The sequence below is a fragment of the Chrysemys picta genome, chromosome 3, assembly GCF_011386835.1.
Source record: "Chrysemys picta bellii isolate R12L10 chromosome 3, ASM1138683v2, whole genome shotgun sequence".
NCBI lineage: Eukaryota > Metazoa > Chordata > Testudines > Emydidae > Chrysemys > Chrysemys picta.
In genome coordinates, this window is record NC_088793.1 from 33,892,013 (window position 1) to 33,910,940 (window position 18,928).

An 18,928-nucleotide genomic window follows, 5' to 3' on the forward strand; every position below is an offset into this window, starting at 1 on the left:
TCAAATGCCCTGGTAACCTGCAACCCGGCCATCTCTGTCAGAAAGCACGGATCCTTCACTGCTGTTCAGTATTGTGCTGTGCGTTATGAACACAAGGCTATAAGAGGAGCCCAACGGGGGGCTATTCGGCTGACGGATGCTTTGAAGGAGCATATTAACACTAAGCTACAGTAATGTGTGTTGCTGTAGTGTGCTGAGCCTGGCATTGTTTGTTTGCTCTATGCTATGAACCTTGTAATGATTGCTGTGTGTGCCTGAAAAGTAACACATTTTAAATCAGTTTTTAAAGTAGCTCTCGGTAATATGACCAAAATGACATTGCTGAACACTAACAAAAGACCACAGAAGTGTGTGTGCAGGAGGAGGGAGAAAAGTATGAGAGAGAGAGAGAGACAGAGTGTGTGTTAGGGGAGTGTGTCAGAGAGTGTGTGGGGAGGAGTGTGTATGTGTGAGAGAGACAGACTCTGTGCTGGGGGAGAGTGAGTGTGTCTGCACGCTGATTCTAAGGCTATGTCTACATTAAGCACCTTTTAGCAACACAGCTGTGCTGCTACAGCCGTTCCGCTAAAAGGCACGCAGTGTAGCTGCTGTTTGTTGGCAGGAGAGAGCTCTCCCACCGACAAAAAACTTCCACCCACAACAAGCGGTGGTAGCTTTGTTGGCAGGAGATCTCCTGCAACGAAGCGCTGTTCACGCCGGTGCTTTTCATTGGCAAAACTTCTGTCGTTCAGGGGTGTGGCTTTTTTACACCTCTGAACAACAAAAGTTTTGTTGTTCAGGTTCCAGTGACAAAGCCCAAGTTCAGACAGCAGCCACAAACAACCAGTCCTGAGGCAGAAGCTGGTGCACAGACAGCTGGTGTCCTCGTCTCCCCACCCCAGAGGAGAATGGTACACAGGTAGGGGGAGGTGGACACCCCGACATCAGCCCACACCTCCCTCCCTGACTCTGCACAGCACAGCAGTCTTTCCCCCCGCTACCCCTTGCAGCAGCCCTCCCTGCCTGCCGCTGTGGTTCTAGTCCCGGGGAAAGCAGGATTCTGCATTACTGTTTTGATTCCGTGACTCTCTTACAGTTCTCTCACAGACCAAAGAGATCCACCCCCACCGCTGTAGTCCAGGCAGGAGTGTGTTTGCTGCTGGAAGCCAGCATGCTCAGCTGGACAGTGGCTATGTGAGCTCTCCGTGCTGAGGAATTTCAAAACTTCCTAGGGCTTTGAAAGGGATGGGGCGCATGCGTGTGCAGCTGGATGCAGGGCAGTGGAGTTCGAAACGGTGAGCAGAGTGGTCACGGTGAGTGTTGTGGGATACCTCCTGGAGGCCAGTTATGGCGACATAACAAATGCAGCGTCTACACTGATGCTCTGTCGCTCTAACTTTGCTGCAAAAAGCACTACGCCTCTTGTTGAGGTGGTTTTATTTTGTTGACAAAGCAGGAGAGTTTTGTCAGCAGGAGGGGCATTATAGTGTATACTACCTCCACTGTTTTGTCGACCAAAGCTGCCTTTTGCCAACAAAACTTTTTAGTGTAAACAAGGCCTTGGAGTATACACAGTTGGTGTTCAACTGCCGATCTTCAAATGTTCTGGCATTGCTCAAAGCAAAATGTTATAAAGAAAGAAAGCTGTGCTTTATACAAGTTTAAAAAAATACCCCACAAAGAGCTATTTCAAATCTAATCCATACTTGAATCTTATTACAAATCCATTGCACAGACCCATTAAACTTAAGTGGACAAGGATCTCACCAAGCTGATATTGCAGCCTTTTCCTTTAGTTATATCATTTCTATTTTTATTCTCATATTCAATTTTATAACATATTGAAAACATTTTATGGAGCATCATAAAAAATATTATGCTGACAATTATATGCAGGTGATTTCTTCTGAGTCTAAGCAACCAGTGCAAAACACTTAGGACTCCTTGCCATCGGTTTAAAATCCTGACACAAGTCTTTTATCTAGATAGAAAGGATCCAATGCTAGGAAGACAATGGCACCTGAAGGTGCAAGAGTCTCCTAGGAAGAACTCAGGATCAGCCCCAAAGTGAGTCCCACACAAGTTCATAGACTCAGACCACAAGGGACCATCATAATCAGAAGTTAGTGTGTGGGCTTTTTACAGGAGACTTTAAAAACAGTGATGCTGTCTACTCTACATGGACTTTAAAAAGAGTCGTGGATTCTTTAAACTTGTGTCTGATATGAGTCTTACCTCAATCTCTCTTTTCCCCACTCCGCAACTGCTGGACAGCATGCTGTTTGCTTAGCTGCTGCCCTCACACACCAGTAATGGTTAAGACTACGTTTTAGTCATGGGTATTTTTAGTAAAAGTCATGGATAGATCACGTGACCTGTTCATAACTTTTACTACATACCCCTGACTAAAACTTGGGGGGGCTTTGAGGTGTGTGGCCTGCAGGTGCTCAGATGGGGGATGGCCTGGGTGCTAGGGAGGGGGGCACAGCTGGAGAAGCATCGCAGGTCCTTGGGGTGGGGGACTCGCAGCCCAGGGGGTGCCGCAGGTGCTGGGGCAGGCTCCCTACCCAGTTCCTAGTTCCACATGCTGCCTCCGCTCTGCCCCAAGCCCCAGTACTGCCACTCATTGGCTGGGAACTGCGGCCAATTGGAGCTGCGGGGGTGGTGCCTTCAGGCGGAGGCAACACATGGAGCTAGGGGGAGGGGGGTTTCTATCCCCCTTCCAGGAGCTCCCCCCAGGTAAGCACCACCCCACATCCCAATCCCCAGCCCTGAGACCGCCCCACACCAAACTCCTACTGTGGGGGGGACAGGGAGATCCAAGACTGCCCCAGTAGCAGGTAGTGTGACATGCCCAGAGGCTGCCCGAGCTGCTGCAGAAGTCACGGAGGTCACAGAATCTGTAACTTCCGTGACAAACACGGAACCTTAGTGATGGTTACATTTCAGTGGATCTGTGGAGTGAAACACCTGGGAGTCTAGATTATGAAGGAGACACTGTGACACCGACAGACCAGGTGTCAGCTCATGCCAGAGCCCCAAGCCAATTCACTTGCGTATTAATATAGATCAGAGTGATTTTGTTAAAGAATGTACTTGTTGTTTAAACTTCATGAAAATTAATGGAATGTTACTTGCATTGTTTTTACTTAGCTGTATCCTGTTATAATGTAGTAGCAAGCATTTAAACTGTGTAGAGCCCTGTAACTAAATAACCCATCAAACGAGAAAGAAGCCTTGTGGAATGCAAATGAAGAATTTTATCAGAAAAGTGTTAATTTCAAAGCAAGTGGTCATTGTGTGTGATGACTGGAGGTCAAAGACTCAAAATGCATTCCTTACTCTTTGTCATCAAAGGAAAAGCCCACAGGGGTAGTGACCCTGTCAGCTTGTTTTCTGTGAGAAGAAGCTTTAAGTATGTATTCAAGGAAAGATCCTATTTCTCTGGACTGTTTGGACTCTTACAGGGAAGTATACCAGAAGCAAAGTAGAGATCCCCAGAGACAATATGGGAACCCTGAAAAGACTTTTTGTAAACTGGCAGTTTATTGCATCACTGCCTCCATTTGGAATTACAAAGTGTGACTCATCTGTTAATATATTTTACCTATTTTAACCTCTCAATAACTCTTATTTCCTATTCTTAACTAATAAACCTTTAAAAACAACAAGGAGTCTGGTGGCACCTTAAAGACTAACAGATTTATTTGGGCATAAGCTTTCGTGAGTAAAAACCTCACTTCTTCGGATGCATAGAGTTAAAGTTACAGATGCAGGCATAATATTTGTCAGTATATAATGCCTGCATCTGTAACTTTCACTCTATGCATCCGAAGAAGTGAGGTTTTTACTCACGAAAGCTTATGCCCAAATAAATCTGTTAGTCTTTAAGGTGCCACCAGACGCCTTGTTGTTTTTGTAGATACAGACTAACACGGCTACCCCCTGATAATAAACCTTTAGTTAGTTTACTATAGAATGGGCTACCAAACTAGTTCTTTGTGTAAGGTCTAGGATACTAACTGATCCGGAGTAAGTGACTGGTGTCTTTGGACTCGAAGTAACCTAAATGTGATGTGATGTTTGGTGTAAGTAACCATCTTATCATTAAGTCCAGTTTGTCTGGGTAGCAAGATAGACTGGAGAGTTTAAGGGGATGTCTGTGATTCTATAGTAAGACTGGTAGAGTGATCCAGGAGTTCACATTTGTCACTGGCCTGGCGAAAACTAATTCTAGAACATACCAGCGGGGGTGGGGAAGGGGGGGGGGGTCTGCCCCATGTTCTGACAGTCACGGCAGACACACTAACACGACATTAATGCTGTGCCACAAACTTAAGGTCTGCGACACCATGTTGATGCAAGTGATGTTTGAAGGGACTCCAGTGCTCCAGCCTCCAACTGCTCCATGTCCCCGCCTCCCGCTGTCCCCCAAGCGCCCCAGCTCCCTCCTGCCGCTCCCCCTCCCCGGCCAGTGCCCCAGCCCCCTACTACTCTCCTCCGCCGCCGGCTGCCCCATGTTCCCGCCTCCCGCTACCCCCCTTCCCCCGCCAGCGCCCTGCTGCTCCGCCGTCCGCTGTCACTCACAGGGGCCGGATCAGCAGCTGGTCGCTCTCCTCGGCCGGGATCATGGCCTCGGCTTTTCTCTTCGCCGACATCCCGGAAAGGGAGGAGCGAGCGCAGCGATGCCAAACAACCGGCGACTCGGTGTGTCCCTCGCCAGCACCCGGCCTCGACTTCCGGTCCGCCCACGAACACCTTCCGCCCTCCGCTTCCGGGGAGCCGGGCCGCCCACACTTCCTGTCCCGGCGCCTGCGCGCGGGCGGGGCCCGACAGACGCGCGTTCCCGGGGCAGGGAGTGTGGAGGAGCCGTGCTGGGTCCTGGGCGGAAGGCGAGTCCCCGGCGGGTACCGAACCCAGCCGCTGCGGTGAGGAGCGCGTACCTTGCCTGCCGGCGCGGCCCCATCCTCGTTCCGGGTGGCGCCGGGTCCTGAGACGGGATGGGGATGAGGGGACTTCAGCGCTGGGAGGTCCCTGAGGTGGAGGGATCCATGACAGGACGGGGGTGGGGCTGGGGGGATCCCAGTGCCGGGATGTGCCTGGGGTGGAGGGACCCGTGGGAGGACGGGGGTGGGGCTGGGGGGATCCCAGTGCTGGGATGTGCCTGGGGTGGAGGGGCCCGTGACAGGACGGGGTGGGTGGGTCCGAGGCAGGATGGGGGTGTGGGGACCCCAGCCCTGGGGTGTGAGTTCCCCATTTTTCTTGTTTCTTAAGGAGCCAGTCTGGAGTCAGATACCTTGACAGTGAGCACCATGTAAATACCTAGACAGACAGAAGTGACTGAAGCCGCCATAGGCTCTCAGGTGCACCTGGTAACTGCTTTTTGTGCTGTTCATGAGCAGGGCCTGAGGTTTTGTCTCTTTGTGCCAAATTCCAGCCACTCATATCTAGGTTTGGCAAAATTTGGTATTTGTTCGTTTATAATTTAGATGGGTAGTGTTGATGTTTATTGTAAGCATTTTAAAGATTTTTATCAATTAAAATTTTGCACAAAATTGTGTTTTAAGCTTTTTCCCCCTATTTTTATTTAAGTTTTCACAAGGGGGGGGGAAACATGGGGGGTGTCAGACTATGGAGTCATCAGTCAGTAATTAATGACAGTAGACATTGAGATTCAGAAAGTTAAAGCTTTACAGCCATTGATACAAATTGTCAGCATTACGTGTCAAAATATACAAAGTAAATATCCTTAAATCAAACTCTAATAAGTTCTGAAGTAGCATTTGTCTTACTTTGTAAATTGCAGTTATTGATGGAAATAGTTTTTGTCCATTTGTTTGTGTGTGCGTGGTGAAATTGACATTTATCAACATTTACCAATAAAAATCTAATCTTTCTATGCCTACTCCATCCTTCACTGTGGGTAATAAAATATTATCAAATTGGGTTGGATGTGCAAAGAACTGAAATGGTACATGAGGTGGAGAGCTTTCTCTTTCCTGAACACTATGGTAGTTCACTAAGTAAGGTCACTTAAACTTATTCTTGTTTTCACTATAAATATATCTATTATCAAAGAGCAGAGATTCAATGACAGTGAATAAGACTATGGAAACAAATGGCTACATGTAAAAGAAAATCATAGATTTTCTGGAGACTAAACTTAACTAACAAGTTAACCTCCTGTCTAAGGAAATTTATCTCACACAAAGTTCTTTCCACTGTTTTCAGTCAAGCCTCATTGAAACCCCCCTTTCATGAATTAAAATTCATTGTCCATTTACTTCCTGGGTGAAGGATGACAGTGTGTCTTCTTTGACCCCCAAATATATTAGAGCAAATCTTTAATATGCACCTCAAGATAGAAGCAAAGAGGAGGTAAAAACCCTATCTGTTACTTTTCTATCAAGTTTTTACAGTCCTCATTAGCATTCAGTTCAAACGGGTGAGAAGAGATCCATTGTGAGTTATACAATAGTAAATTTACATATAAGCAGCCAGCTAGATACACTTTTTTCCCCTAAGGCCAGGTTTACACTAAAAAGTTAACCTTGCTCAGGGGTGTGAAAAATGCATTTTTTTTTTAATAGAGCTATACCTATCTCATAGAGCTGGGAGGGGCCCTGAAAGGTCATCAAGTCCAGTCCCCTGCCTTCACTAGCAGGACCAAGTACTGATTTTTTCCCCAGATCCCTAAGTGCCCCCCTCAAGGATTGAACTCACAACCCTGGGTTTAGGTGACTAATGCTCAAACCACTGAGCTATCCCTCCCCCCATTTAGAAATGTGAAGGACTTTTTTCCTGCCGAAATTTACTAAACACAAATGAACAGTTAGTGAAATTATTTAGGTCTAAAGCAAGTTACTGTAAGTAGTGTTGTCAGTGACCCTGCCAGCAAGTAGGGGATCTTGGGAGACAACTACTGCACTGGTGGGGTGCAAAATAAACTTTATTAAGAAAATGCAAAAAAACAGGGAAAATTCAATAGTGAGGGGTACGGGGTTTGTTAAGGTAGACAATGGGGGAGGGGTTTCTTTTAGTAAATAGGATGGGGGTTTCAATAGTGGGGTACAATACAGTGGGGTACAATACAGTTGGTAACCAATTACATTTATACTTCAGTGTTAACAGGTAGCTAACAGTTCCTATGTAAAAGGTGTGTCACAGCAGCATATAACCAACTAACAGTTATGGGTAAAATGTGTTAAATAACCAACAACTCTAGGTAAAAATATGTCACAGTGGTGTAAATGTAAAATGTGAGGTGTGTTAGAGAGAAAAAGGGTAACCAATGGGGTTTTATGCTAGACTTTAGAAAATACAATTGAGGTTTGGCAGCAGCAGGAGTGGGGTGAGCACGTGCGGGAAGGGATTAAAAGAGAGAGAGAGAGAGAAAGGCAGTGGTAGAGGAGTGAGGTTGGGGGATGGGGGAAGAGGAGCACGTGGTGGAGCAGAGACCAAAGGCAGAGGCGCTGCGGAGGGAGATTTAAACTCGGGGGACACAGAGAGACCATTCTCCACTTTACACACAAAGCCCAGCATGTTTTTTGGCAGGGACTCCTACTCTTAATGGTATCAAGTATCAGGGGGGTAGCCGTGTTAGTCTGTTGTATCCGAAGAAGTGAGGTTTTAACTCACGAAAGCTTATGCCCAAATAAATCTGTTAGTCTTTAAGGTGCCACCAGACTCCTTGTTACTCTTAATGGTGTAATGTGACAGGTTTTATTTTTAATTCTCCTTCCTTTAGCATTTTCTTTGATCCAATTATGGTGAAAAAATGTTCAGAAAAGGGAAAAAACGACACAGCAGCAGCAGCTCCCAAAGCAGTGAAATCAGTACTAAAAGCAAGGTAAGCTGAATTGGGGGTATAGTATGTTTGTGGGACAGTTTCATTTGCTGTGAACTAACAGTTTGCAGAGAGCTTGGGAACTGGGACTCCTAGCACTTCCAGTCTCCTTGGCAGCTAGCCAGGTGTACAGGATTGTTTCTGGTGGAATGTAGTCAAAAATCAAACCATCTCCATGAAATGTTTTAATTTCAATACATTGGCAAATTGACAAAAATGTTACTTTTCTCTGACCAGCTCTAATCAGAAACCTTTACTGGAATTAAAGCGTTATCAGGTACAGGTTAAGGTATGTTATTCCTTAAGAACTCAACCCCCTGCCCCCTTTTTTTTCTGGCTTTCAAGAGGGACGTTTATACTCCTAACTGAAATTAATTCCTACTATTCTTTAAAAGGAGAGAGATGCCAATGTAGAAGCATTACTGTTTCAGAACTAGAATGCATCTGCACAAAGACAAATCATTGTTTTAATTAGAGATGACAGGTCAGTCAGCTGACTGATACAATATTTATACATGTTGAACTTATGTTGCCCTTTTAATAATGGTTGTAAATTTGGGTGATAGATTAAATTAGTTTTAGGGAGATTTGCATTCTAAAGAAGAAAAGTCATTTCGATTGTCAGAGTTAATCTGAATTTCTTTTATGAAATATTTGACCTTTTTTGACCAATAAAGTAACATTCCAAGTCAAATGACTAATTAAGGGGATTTTAGATTGTAAGTCCCTCAGAGTTTGGACTGCATCTTTATATGTCATGTACAGCATCAAGCACACTGATGCTTAATAAATAGTAAGTTTATGACTGCCTTGCTATGGCTGGTTTAATCGAGTCTTTAATATGATCATGATGTTTGCGGAAATAAACATCTCGTTTGCTTTTTTTTGTCTGTGAAATCAAACAATATCAGAATTAGTTTTCAGTTGTAAGTAGCATGCTGTCCTTCCATCATACAAGCATAAATCCCATTGATGTTGAGTTAGGAGTCTACTTAGAGACTACTTCAACACCAACAGAACATGACAAAGAAGTTGTACTAAAAAATATACTTAGTGCTTTTTGTAATGTTGAAGTATTAGTTACTAAGGTTCAGAGGAGAGCCATGAGAATGACTAAGGATTGGAAAACATGTCATAGTGAAAGACTCAAGGAGCTCAGTCTATTTAACTTAACAAAGAGAGAAAGTCAAGGGTTGATCTGATCACTGTTTGTACATTTTGTTTTTTGTGAACAAAAAATTGATAATGGGCTCTTCAATCTAGTCGACCAAGATATAACAAGATCCAGTGGGTGGAAGTTGAATCTAGACAAAGTCAGACTAGGGAAAATGTACAAATTCCTAATAGTGAGGGTAATTAGCTATTGGAACAATTTACCAGGATTATAGATTTTCAAACACTGGCAGTTTTAAAATCAAGATTGAATGTTTTTATAAAGGAAACACTCTAGTTCAAACAGGAATTATTTGGGAGAATTTCCATAGCCTGTATTACACAGGTGGTCATTTTAGATGATCACAGTGGTTCCTTCTGGCCTTATAATCTATGAATCTTTCAAGAACCTCTAAGCTAGCCGTTAAAAGTGAGAATGAGCTTGATTCTTCAGAACAAGCTAGCCAAATCAAAAAAACTTCTCTTTGTTTTATACAATATTTCTAAAATATTTCTTTCCTATCTTAAAGCGTAAGTCCTCTGAGCTAATAGGTACATTCTGTCAGATAGCTGGTGAATGATGACTTAAATCTTGTAGGGTTTCTGACATGGTTGGCATTTTTTAATGTAAATCTCATTGCAAAAAGGTCATGTTATATCAAATATTAGTGAGAAACATGCACTTGTCAGTTTCCTAAAGGTTAAGATATTCAATGTAAGGAAAGAGACAGTGGACATAACTTTTTAAAGTTCATTTTCTCTGCCCTTTCTTCCATCTCTCCTCTCCCTGTTTCAAAAACGTTTGAAAGCTTTTGAGAGACCCTTGTACAGTTTACATTGGTGTAAATAAGTCAGACTGATACTCTTTCAAGTTTTATTATATTAATCCTTTGGAGAAGTATGACTTTTTTTGGTCATGTTTCAAATAGCGCCAGACCGTAAAAGTTAGAAGATTATAATGAAGTATGTAGGAGCAGAAAATCTGAAGATAAATTAACATTTTCAATAATTAACTGACATTTTTATTTTATTTTTTTCCCCTTATAACTAGTCTGTTGACTCTAGTCTTGGTGGACTTTCCAGGTCTAGTACTGTCGCTAGTCTAGATACAGACTCCACTAAAAGTTCAGGTATGTAACCAATGCTGAGACAGACTTGCTTGAAGATGGATTAATTTTATAAAATGTGTGATTGTGTGCAAGAGTTGGGAGAAGGGAAGAGGTGAGAAAATGTAAGTTCACATTGTGTGACTGTCGGGGACTTTTTAACCCAGACGGCAAGGTTCGTTGTCTGACCGCAGAGTGAGAGACAGGCAACACCAGCAAGGTCCAATACAAGCTCTTTATTGAAGAGTGCACACAACAATAGAGAGCGGCCCGTCTCCAGAGAGAACCAGCCACGATTACAACAACTAGTGAGATTATATAGACAGTTCCATCGCGTCATAGTTAAGCAACTTAAAACCCCCAAACCGCCCTTTACTAGTTAAAAGCTTCTAATATTCATGCATATCTATGTTCTTTGACAGTACAAACAGTTCATGATTCCTCAGCAGCTTCTTATCAGCTTTTTCGTCATGCACTAGAAAGTAGGGAGTTAAGAACAGAAACAGGGAGTGAAGACTGCAAGTCTCCATATGTCCAAACAAACTGTTCCTAGTACATTTGGTACAAGAATACGGTCCCCCCCTTTATCTCATTCTTTGAAGCCCAAGCAAGCATGTCCTCATGTTTCACAGAGAGACAGGAATGGCCCAGCAACTACAGTTAGCCTAACTTTGGCTAAGATGGCCAAACAACCTGTTCTATACTCCATTTTCCTTGGACCTAACAGTACTGATGCTTTACACATTTACATGTAGTCAGTTGAGGGCAAACCTATTAGATGGCCCACTTATTAGCACATGAGCTACTGTAGTATAAAATAGAAAGTGATCTTTGGGACTAGAAATGCCAAGAAGGTATACAGAAGTTCAGAGGGAGGTGTAGCAGGACTGTGGAAGGCAGGGGAGGGGAAGGAAACAGGTGCAATGGTAGGGATTGGTTTGAAACAACAGGGTATTGTAGCAGAGCTTCGTGGTTCCTGCCTCTGTTCTGATCTACAAACTACTCAGAGACCCTTGTGCTGGTCCAACACCTTGTGCAGTTTATTTACAAATGGAGTCCCACCAGCTTCATAACATATACAGCTCCTATAACAAGCAGAGGAAAGCAATCTCTCTCTCCCCTTACTGCCTGCTTCCCCCTTTCCATTTCCGTCCAGTGTAGGGTGACCAGATGTCCCGATTTTATAGGGACAGTCCTGATATTTGGGGCTTTGTCTTATATAGGTGCCTATTATCGCCACCCCCTGTCCCGATTGTTCACACATGCTGTCTGGTCACCCTAGTCCTGTGCCTTTTTGTGGGCTCTGGCTAATGGCTTAATTAGCCTTTCTGCCCTGCCCCACACACAAATTAGATACAGCTCTGTATAGTCAGCTCCATTCAGCCTTGCTTGATTGGAGCTGCTGTGAACAAAGTGCTGACTCAGCCTTTCTGGCCTAGCACTTGGTCACAGGTATGTATGTATGCTACCAGGGATGTGTTGTTGAGAGGAAAGAAGTTTCAGCTTAGATCCAAAGCCCTATGAGGTCTAAGAGCATTTCCATAGACTTACTGGGCTTTGGATAAAGCCCTCAGCCCAGAGAACTGGCTTCTCATTGTGTTTCAGTGATTATGCATATAATGAAGAAAGTGGAAATACTTAGTGCCTGTATTCACAAAATGTTTAACATGATACTACAATTCCAAAAAGAACATTCACCTCTCTGAAGGCAAAATAGTAATTCTGTGTCAAATGTATTCCCCAGAGTCTGCGTCTACATATGCCCCAGTAAAAAGCTGGCTGTGTCCACACTGCAGTGTGTAACTATATCTGTCAGTGAAAGGCTCTGGCAGAGAGAAGGCAGCAGGGAAAAGCTTCTGCAACTCCCTGCTGCCAGAGACTTTCACTGCAATTGGTTTCACTTTATAATTCTTGTGTGTACCAGCGAAATGCTCCACTCTTGGGTCTCAACATGGCTGGGGGATGTATAAATCCAAACAACAATTCTTGTTTTGTAAGCTATGGTTAGCTCTTGTACATTTAAAAAAAATTTGTTGGGTTTAAGTTGCCCAACTTTTCTGTTAGAGTAGACCATACTTTAGTGTGCTACCACAGAATGGTCTTTGGTACAGAGCAAAATATGATGACATGAGTCTATTGTAAAGAATCATTCCATCAGAAGTCAAGGAAAGATGAGGTTAGTATACTATGAACCAAATAACACAAGAGTGTTAGGTATCTTTGCTACCCTCTTGTTTCATAATTGTTTCAGTGGGGAGATCCAGTGTTTGAGCCAAGGGAGCAAAAGATTATTCAAAATTAATAGATTAAAAAAGACCAAAGAGACTTTCCAACACCAAAGGAACAATAGACGTTACTGCTTAAGTAGAACAGTTCTTTGAATTTACAGTTTTTTTGTTATAGGACAAAGCAACAGTAATTCAGATACCTGTGCAGAATTTAGAGTTAAATATGTTGGTGCCATTGAAAAATTGAAACTTGATGAGAGCAAGAGTCTGGAAGGGCCATTGGACTTGATAAATTTCATAGATGTGGCACAGGTAAGTCTTTATAATGAGAGACAAAACATATACAAATACATCAAAACATTTTAAACCAATGTATTTATCATATAATCAGATAGATGTCTTACTTCTGAAGTGCCTTAAACTGTACAAATAATTTACTGTATTAAAGCATCAGAGGGGTAGCCGTGTTAGTCTGAATCTGTAAAAAAGCAACAGAGGGTCCTGTGGCATCTTTAAGACTAACAGAAGTATTGGGAGCATAAGCTCTCGTGGGTAAGAACCTCAGAGGATGCACCCTTCATGCTGAGAGCTCAACTGCCGCCAAGCTACCTCCTGGTTAGTATTTGAAGGGTATACTTCAGAAAAACAAATTGCTACTGCAGGAAGCAGTGTTGTTGACGCAGAAGCCTGAGGCATGATTGAACAAATATCATCAGGGGTTTGCTGGTGGCAGAAAGCTACAATTCCAGAGAGTCTGTCTCCAGCCCTTGTGGCAGTATCCATGAAAGAAGACTACTTATGCCAACATTTCTCAACAACAGAGAGGAAATTTTCAGTTGAGGAATAAAAGTGAGAGCCTGACCACTCATGGCCATTTATAATTCCATTGTGTTAAGCTAGAATCTAGCTCACTCTCAGAGCTGTGCTGATCTTTGTAGTGTCAAAAGGAATAAAAACAAAAAAGCTTTTATTAAAAAAAATGGTCAGGGTTCCTTAGCAAGCTCAATACTTGAATTCCTAAATGCCAGTTTGTATTATAGAAATTAGATATTGCAAGTATAGCATACCTGCTGGTAGCACTCATAGCCATATACAAAAGTGTTCCTAATGTTGCACAAGCATTGCCAATAGCGGCATCATTGCACCAAGATGTAGCAACTATCAACATTCCTCTGCCTGCACTGTTTGTCCCTGAAACAGTGCACTGCTGGTGTAGCTGGGCCATAGAACAAACACAAAGGAAGGGACTGTAAGAAACCTCATTCTCCATAAAAAGTTCCCTTCCCAATCCTGAATAACTAAAAGAAACGCAGTGTTTAAAGAAGAAAACCGCTTTGTGGGGAACAGCCCTATTAATGGTAATATTCCAGTAGTCTGAAATAAAAATAGAACAGGGAAAATGCAGGTTTTGTAATGACTATCTTCATGGGATAGCTCAGTGGTTTGAGCATTGGCCTGCTAAACCCAGGGTTGTGAGTTTAATCCTTGAGGGGGCCACTTAGGGATCTGGGGCAAAATCAGTACTTGGTCCTGCTAGTGAAGGCAGGGGCTGGACTCAATGACCTTTCCAGGTCCCTTCCAGTTCTAGGAGATAAGATATCTCTATTTCTATTTATGCCCTTCTCTGTACACTTAACACTTTTTTTTTGTTTCCCTTCAAAGCAAGACGGAAAGTTACCTTTTGTTCCAGCTGAAGAAGAGTTCATTATGGGAGTTTCCAAGTACGGTATTAAAGTCTCAACATCTGATCAGTATGTAAGTGTGTCTTTTCTTAAAGGGCTTTATTTGGTGGAAGTTGGATGGTGGGCAACTCTGGAATAGGCATTTATCAGTGCCCTGATGAGTTTGCAGTTAAAGGACACTGGATGACCCAGTAATTATTTTCCATTTCAAAACTTCGGATTTTCTGATCTCAGAGTAAGACTCCAGTTTTTGTTTTTAACCTGAAACAGAGGGACAGGAGGTTCTTGCCTTTCTAGCAAAACTGCCTCAGATCTTCTCTTCGGAATGTAGTCTGTCTCTCCTCCTCATGCATGGGTGACTTGGGGTTCTTGGTCCTCCAGCCAAAGCAAGAGTCTTCTCCTTCAGGGGCAAGTGAGAATCCCAAACAAAAAACCTTCCCTGGGTTTAGTAATTTTTATCCTGGTGGTGGTTCTCTTGCCCTCTGGTAAAAGTCTCTAACCATGATGACCAAGACTGATCCATCAGATTCAATATTTTCTGGATTATAAATTCGATTCCTTTCCCTCCCCCCACTAGGGTCTGTCTTAGTCTTCACTGGATAAGGCGGTACGGAAGGGGGGGATGATCTTCCACCCTCATAAATCCCATCTTTCAGCCCCTAAACAAGAGCACATGTCTACTCCAGGCCTCAAGCCTTTGTCACCTTTGTTGAAAGTACATAGACAGACTTATCTCTGTCTACTTTTAAAGTCTTTTATCCATCCCTCTGCTGGCTTCAGCCTGAAAGCATGAGACAAGCCGACAGACATCCATGATTAAGCTAGCTTGCGCTGGCTCGTTCTGTGATATTGCATTCCATACTCTTTAGACAAATTCTGGCCTCTGAACGTCACCCTTTGACATCAATTTGTATTTTATTTAGACCACTTAGCAGCTATAACTCCTTCATAAAGATCCAGCTACAATGTAGACAATGCAGAGATAGATTCTTAATTTATTCTAAAAACTCTTCTAGTTTAATAGTCTGAGTCTAAAGCTCCATCATCATTTATAGCAACCAAAAATGTTCTTAGATATGTAAGAATGAGATAGATAGGGACATTTTCCCTGTCCTGAACAGCTTCAAATTTAACTAAAAGAATGTACTGACAAACAGCAGAGGGATACAAGATATTCCCCCTTCCACCCTCCCCCCCCTCCCGCCCCGGCAAATTTGTGCATTGTATCTTGGTCCTGTGCTAAACTGCTACTAGTTTGGTTATTTGTTGTTTTTAATCTTTACCTATTGCCCCCATTTAAAGATTCAAAATGTTATGGGGGTAATCTAAGGACATGTTACCAGGGACAATGGGAGGGTTTGTCTTCTGTAAACAAGTGCACAGAGTGAGAGACTGAGCATTCCGTTCTAAAGAATACTAAGGATTTTGTAAAAGGCAACTTGCGTCGTAGTGAAAGCATGCAGAAAATTTCAATGTCTGTGCCCAGTTTTAGAATAACTTTAATTTGCCATATGGTTGTAGGATGTTTTACATAGACATGCTCTGTATTTAATTGTGCGGATGGTCTGCTACGATGATGGTCTGGGAGCAGGAAAGAGTTTATTGGCTTTGAAGACGACAGATGCAAGTTATGAAGAATACAGTCTCTGGGTGTATCAGTGTAATAGTCTGGTAAGGATTCATGTTTACGGTTATTAATTTAGGTACCAATACATTCTGATGTCTAACTTCATTACCTTCAAGCTTCATACTTAGAACATGGTATTTTTAACAGCACAGAAACCCAGTGGTGACAGCCCAGGTGTAGCGCCTCTTGCATAATCACAGCCTTCTGGCAGCTGAAGGGTTAACTGGTTTCACAGGGAATAAATGTCTCCACATTTAAGGGGAAAAATCACAGAATGCACTGGATTAACTTTGTTTGAGAATCACTACCTTTACTGCTCTAAAATTACAAAGGTATCATGTGACCAGCCTTTTCCTTAGTTCTTTAGGTAGTTTCCCTTGGAATATGCTATTCTCCCATCCTTATGGTTAATAGTTGTACTTTCTAAAAATAAGTAAAAAAGGATGTACTGGCAACAAAGGGAGTTGTGCCCAGTTGTCTTCAACTGGTAAAATGTTGACTATAACATGAGGAACTTCTAGCCAAAAACCTATTTAAATCAGTGAAGCAATTATATTGTAGCAGATGACGCCCAATCTGTTGTGCTACTACGCTGACCACTGGTAAAGATAGCGGTTAGAGAGCGCTCCATTTTGTACATGCAAATACAACAGCCTCTTTCCCTCTCCATGTTAGCCCTGCTGGAGGAACAGAGCAATCATATCAGTGGCACTATGCATTCAGGCTACAGTCAGGCATTATATTACCATTGGAGGAGCTGATCGCCTCCTGTGGTATATTAAGGAAAGCAGGAGATGAGATAGTGCTAGAGTATCATGGTAGTATATGCTTTCTAGTCTCCATGCTACCAACTCTTCAGATAGTTTGGCAAAGGCATAAGGGAGCAAGTGGAGTAACTTTAAGATGCTGGTTACACCCTATAAACAGATAATAGACTAAAAATTCTGTATTTTTTTTCACACCAAAGTTAATTTAAAACAGATGTCTGCAGACATGATTGCAAACAATAGAATTTCACACACAGCTCTCCTGTTTCATTCTGTATAAGCGCTGAAAACATTATGTAGATCGTGTTCTGCTTGAATTTTAATAGATGGGAGTTTTTGCTGAAATACTACATCATGTAATAGCCAGAGCACTTAGGTAAATGCTAGTGAAAATGTAACTGTCAATATATTATGCTTTTGAGTATGATTAACTGATTTTTATTGTGTTACACAATGCAGGAACAAGCACAAGCTATTTGCAAAGTGTTATCAACAGCCTTTGACTCAGTTTTAACATCAGAGAAGTCTTGAATTTCTGCAGCTGTGTGTCATGGTACAATATACCCCCTGATACATGGTACAGTATAAGAACCCTTCATGCTGGAAGGAAGTACTGCTCCCCTTTGTGACTATAGGCACTGACCAAGCATTTCAGAATGGAATAAGGGTGAGCCTTTAACTGCTTGAAGAAGGATCATTAACACTGTGCAAAAGGAGAACAATAGAACTTTGTAAATAGGACAGAAGTTATTTTGATATTTACCCTGGTGACAATTGGAAACCCACAACCCAACCAAAACTTACCTGAAGAAGTCATTGCAGAGTATCACTGGTCTTACATTTCAATTAATATAAAACCATGAACAGTTCATTTTATACTGCACATGAAGTTTGTACCAAATAGTGTTTTGTACATGAATGTAAATATTGCAGGACTGCAAAATAAAAGTTGGACACTTTACTCAAATACTGTCTTATGAAACTGTCAAAGCCTTGAGGGCATCTTTGTTTACATAGCATAGTTTAGAACACACAACAGCAGTAGTCAAATGGGAATGAGCAAATGCTTATGAGACTTGACTTATCTGCATATCAGAGGTTGTATGTTGCTCTGGATTACAGTGGGGGCTTATGCAGACTTATTGTAACATGACATGACATCTTGATTTTTGTGTGGGGCTGTGTCAAAAGCATAGCTTTTTCATAAGCAAATTAGAGAAATATAGTTGTCAAAGTTAGACTCAGAACTCCTAGTTTGTCAGACCACTCTGTTTTATTAGCACAGCGCTCTGCTAATACATTCAGATAATGTGAGCCCCCATGCAAGATTCAAACAGTCTTATTTATACAGATAAAAGGATGCAAACTAAACAAAGGGACAGAGAGAGAGCAAAATTGTAAAATTTGCATAGGGCACAATATGCATATTCTGCTTCCTTATTAACTCTTATCGATCTAAGGCTAATGCTTCACCAATTGCCCTTAAGTGGCAAGTTAAGCAGTTAATGTCTGCTTTCCTGCCCCCTGGCTTGCAGCATTTCTCATTTCTACTTAAAGGTACATACAGCATTCTTTAATTCATTCTATTTCTTTAATATAATTAATTTCACTTTCACATAGTCTAGATGAAATTCCTGTAAAGTTGGTGCAAAACCATATTCAGAGTAGTCATCTGTCAAATTGGGAGGATGTGATGCAAAAGATTTTGTGCTGCTCTAGTCTGTTTTTTAAGCACAGCAACGAAAGCATTGCTTTGCCACCATTAACTGAAAATAGGGGGAAAACGGAAATAAAATTAACTAGGTTGGTAAAAAAAAAAATAGGGTGGCAACAGTAGATTTTAACTTACGCATCTTAATGTTAACAGTTGTATACATATTGAATAGATGAGCTAACTGTTTACAGTTTAAGAGTTCGGTAATTTGGTGTGTGTAGAATGTTAGCACACACCCAAGGAGAGGGAGTTGGCTGTTTAAGCAATTTGGTCTATCACTAGTATGTTGGCAGGCAGATGTGGACTGAGGTTAAGAAAAGGTCACTCCAATACTACACATAGGGGTCAGTCAGGCATGCTCAATCCAAAATTTAAGTGTGGGTCACCAGACCATAATACTAAAACTAGTTGTGTGACAGCTTTAGCAGTTGTGATTGGTCTAAGTATGAACCAATCAGAGAGGGTTTAAAGGTGATTGGCAGATAGAGTATGCTAATAACAGGATTGGGAAACAAGCAGTCTGAAAGGGTATAATGCAGAGGTGGGCAAACTCTGGCCCAAGGGCCACATCTGGCCAACCAGATGTTTTAATCCAGCCCTTGAGCTCCTGCCAGGAAGTGGAGTCTGGGGCTTGCCCCACTCTGGAGCTCCAGCTGGGGAGTGGGGTCGGGGTCTTGTTCCACTCCGCACAGCTCCTGGAAGCAGCGGCACATCCCCCCCCTCCGGCTCCTACGTGTAGGGGCAGCCAGGGGGCTCTGCATGCTGCCCCCGCAGCGCCCATTGGCCGGGAACTGCAGCCAATGGGGGCTTCAGGGGTGGCGCCTGTG

General features: G+C 42.6%; 2 protein-coding genes across 4 annotated transcripts in view; one reads left to right on the forward strand and one right to left on the reverse strand.

Moving 5' to 3' along the window:
• The window catches only part of CPSF3 (cleavage and polyadenylation specific factor 3), a 47,371-nt gene extending 42,627 nt beyond the window's left edge, over positions 1 to 4,744 (reverse strand). The window contains exon 1 of the mRNA XM_005287743.4: positions 4,567 to 4,744. Coding sequence (XP_005287800.1) covers positions 4,567 to 4,637 — 71 coding nt within the window. The 5' untranslated portion in view covers positions 4,638 to 4,744. The remainder of the gene's footprint in view (positions 1 to 4,566) is intronic.
• A 5-nt stretch (positions 4,745 to 4,749) lies between these two features.
• On the forward strand, positions 4,750 to 17,354 carry ITGB1BP1 (integrin subunit beta 1 binding protein 1). Of its 3 annotated transcripts, none has more exons than XM_008179893.4 (8): positions 4,750 to 4,907; positions 5,254 to 5,351; positions 7,727 to 7,828; positions 10,029 to 10,107; positions 12,487 to 12,623; positions 13,974 to 14,066; positions 15,515 to 15,664; positions 16,847 to 17,354. In XM_008179893.4, exons 3-8 carry the CDS (start codon positions 7,757 to 7,759, stop codon positions 16,916 to 16,918), a joined length of 603 nt encoding a protein of 200 aa, XP_008178115.1. In that variant the 5' UTR covers positions 4,750 to 4,907; positions 5,254 to 5,351; positions 7,727 to 7,756; the 3' UTR covers positions 16,919 to 17,354. The 3 variants fall into 3 exon arrangements, with proteins under 3 accessions (XP_008178115.1, XP_005287801.1, XP_008178116.1); XM_008179894.4 differs by having other exon boundaries at positions 4,770 to 4,907; positions 5,254 to 5,342; XM_005287744.4 differs by lacking the exon at positions 5,254 to 5,351 and having other exon boundaries at positions 4,764 to 4,907.
• Positions 17,355 to 18,928: the final 1,574 nt, after the last annotated feature.

What these genes read in the sequence shown, in the direction of transcription:
- ITGB1BP1 (XM_008179893.4), top strand. Translation starts at nt 7,757, where the DNA reads ATGTTCAGAAAAGGGAAAAAACGACACAGCAGCAGCAGCTCCCAAAGC. An exon ending in TCTCAACATCTGATCAGTAT is followed by an intron (nt 14,067 to 15,514) that starts GTAAGTGTGTCT and finishes ATATGGTTGTAG; the next exon opens with GATGTTTTACATAGACATGC. An exon ending in TGTATCAGTGTAATAGTCTG is followed by an intron (nt 15,665 to 16,846) that starts GTAAGGATTCAT and finishes TACACAATGCAG; the next exon opens with GAACAAGCACAAGCTATTTG.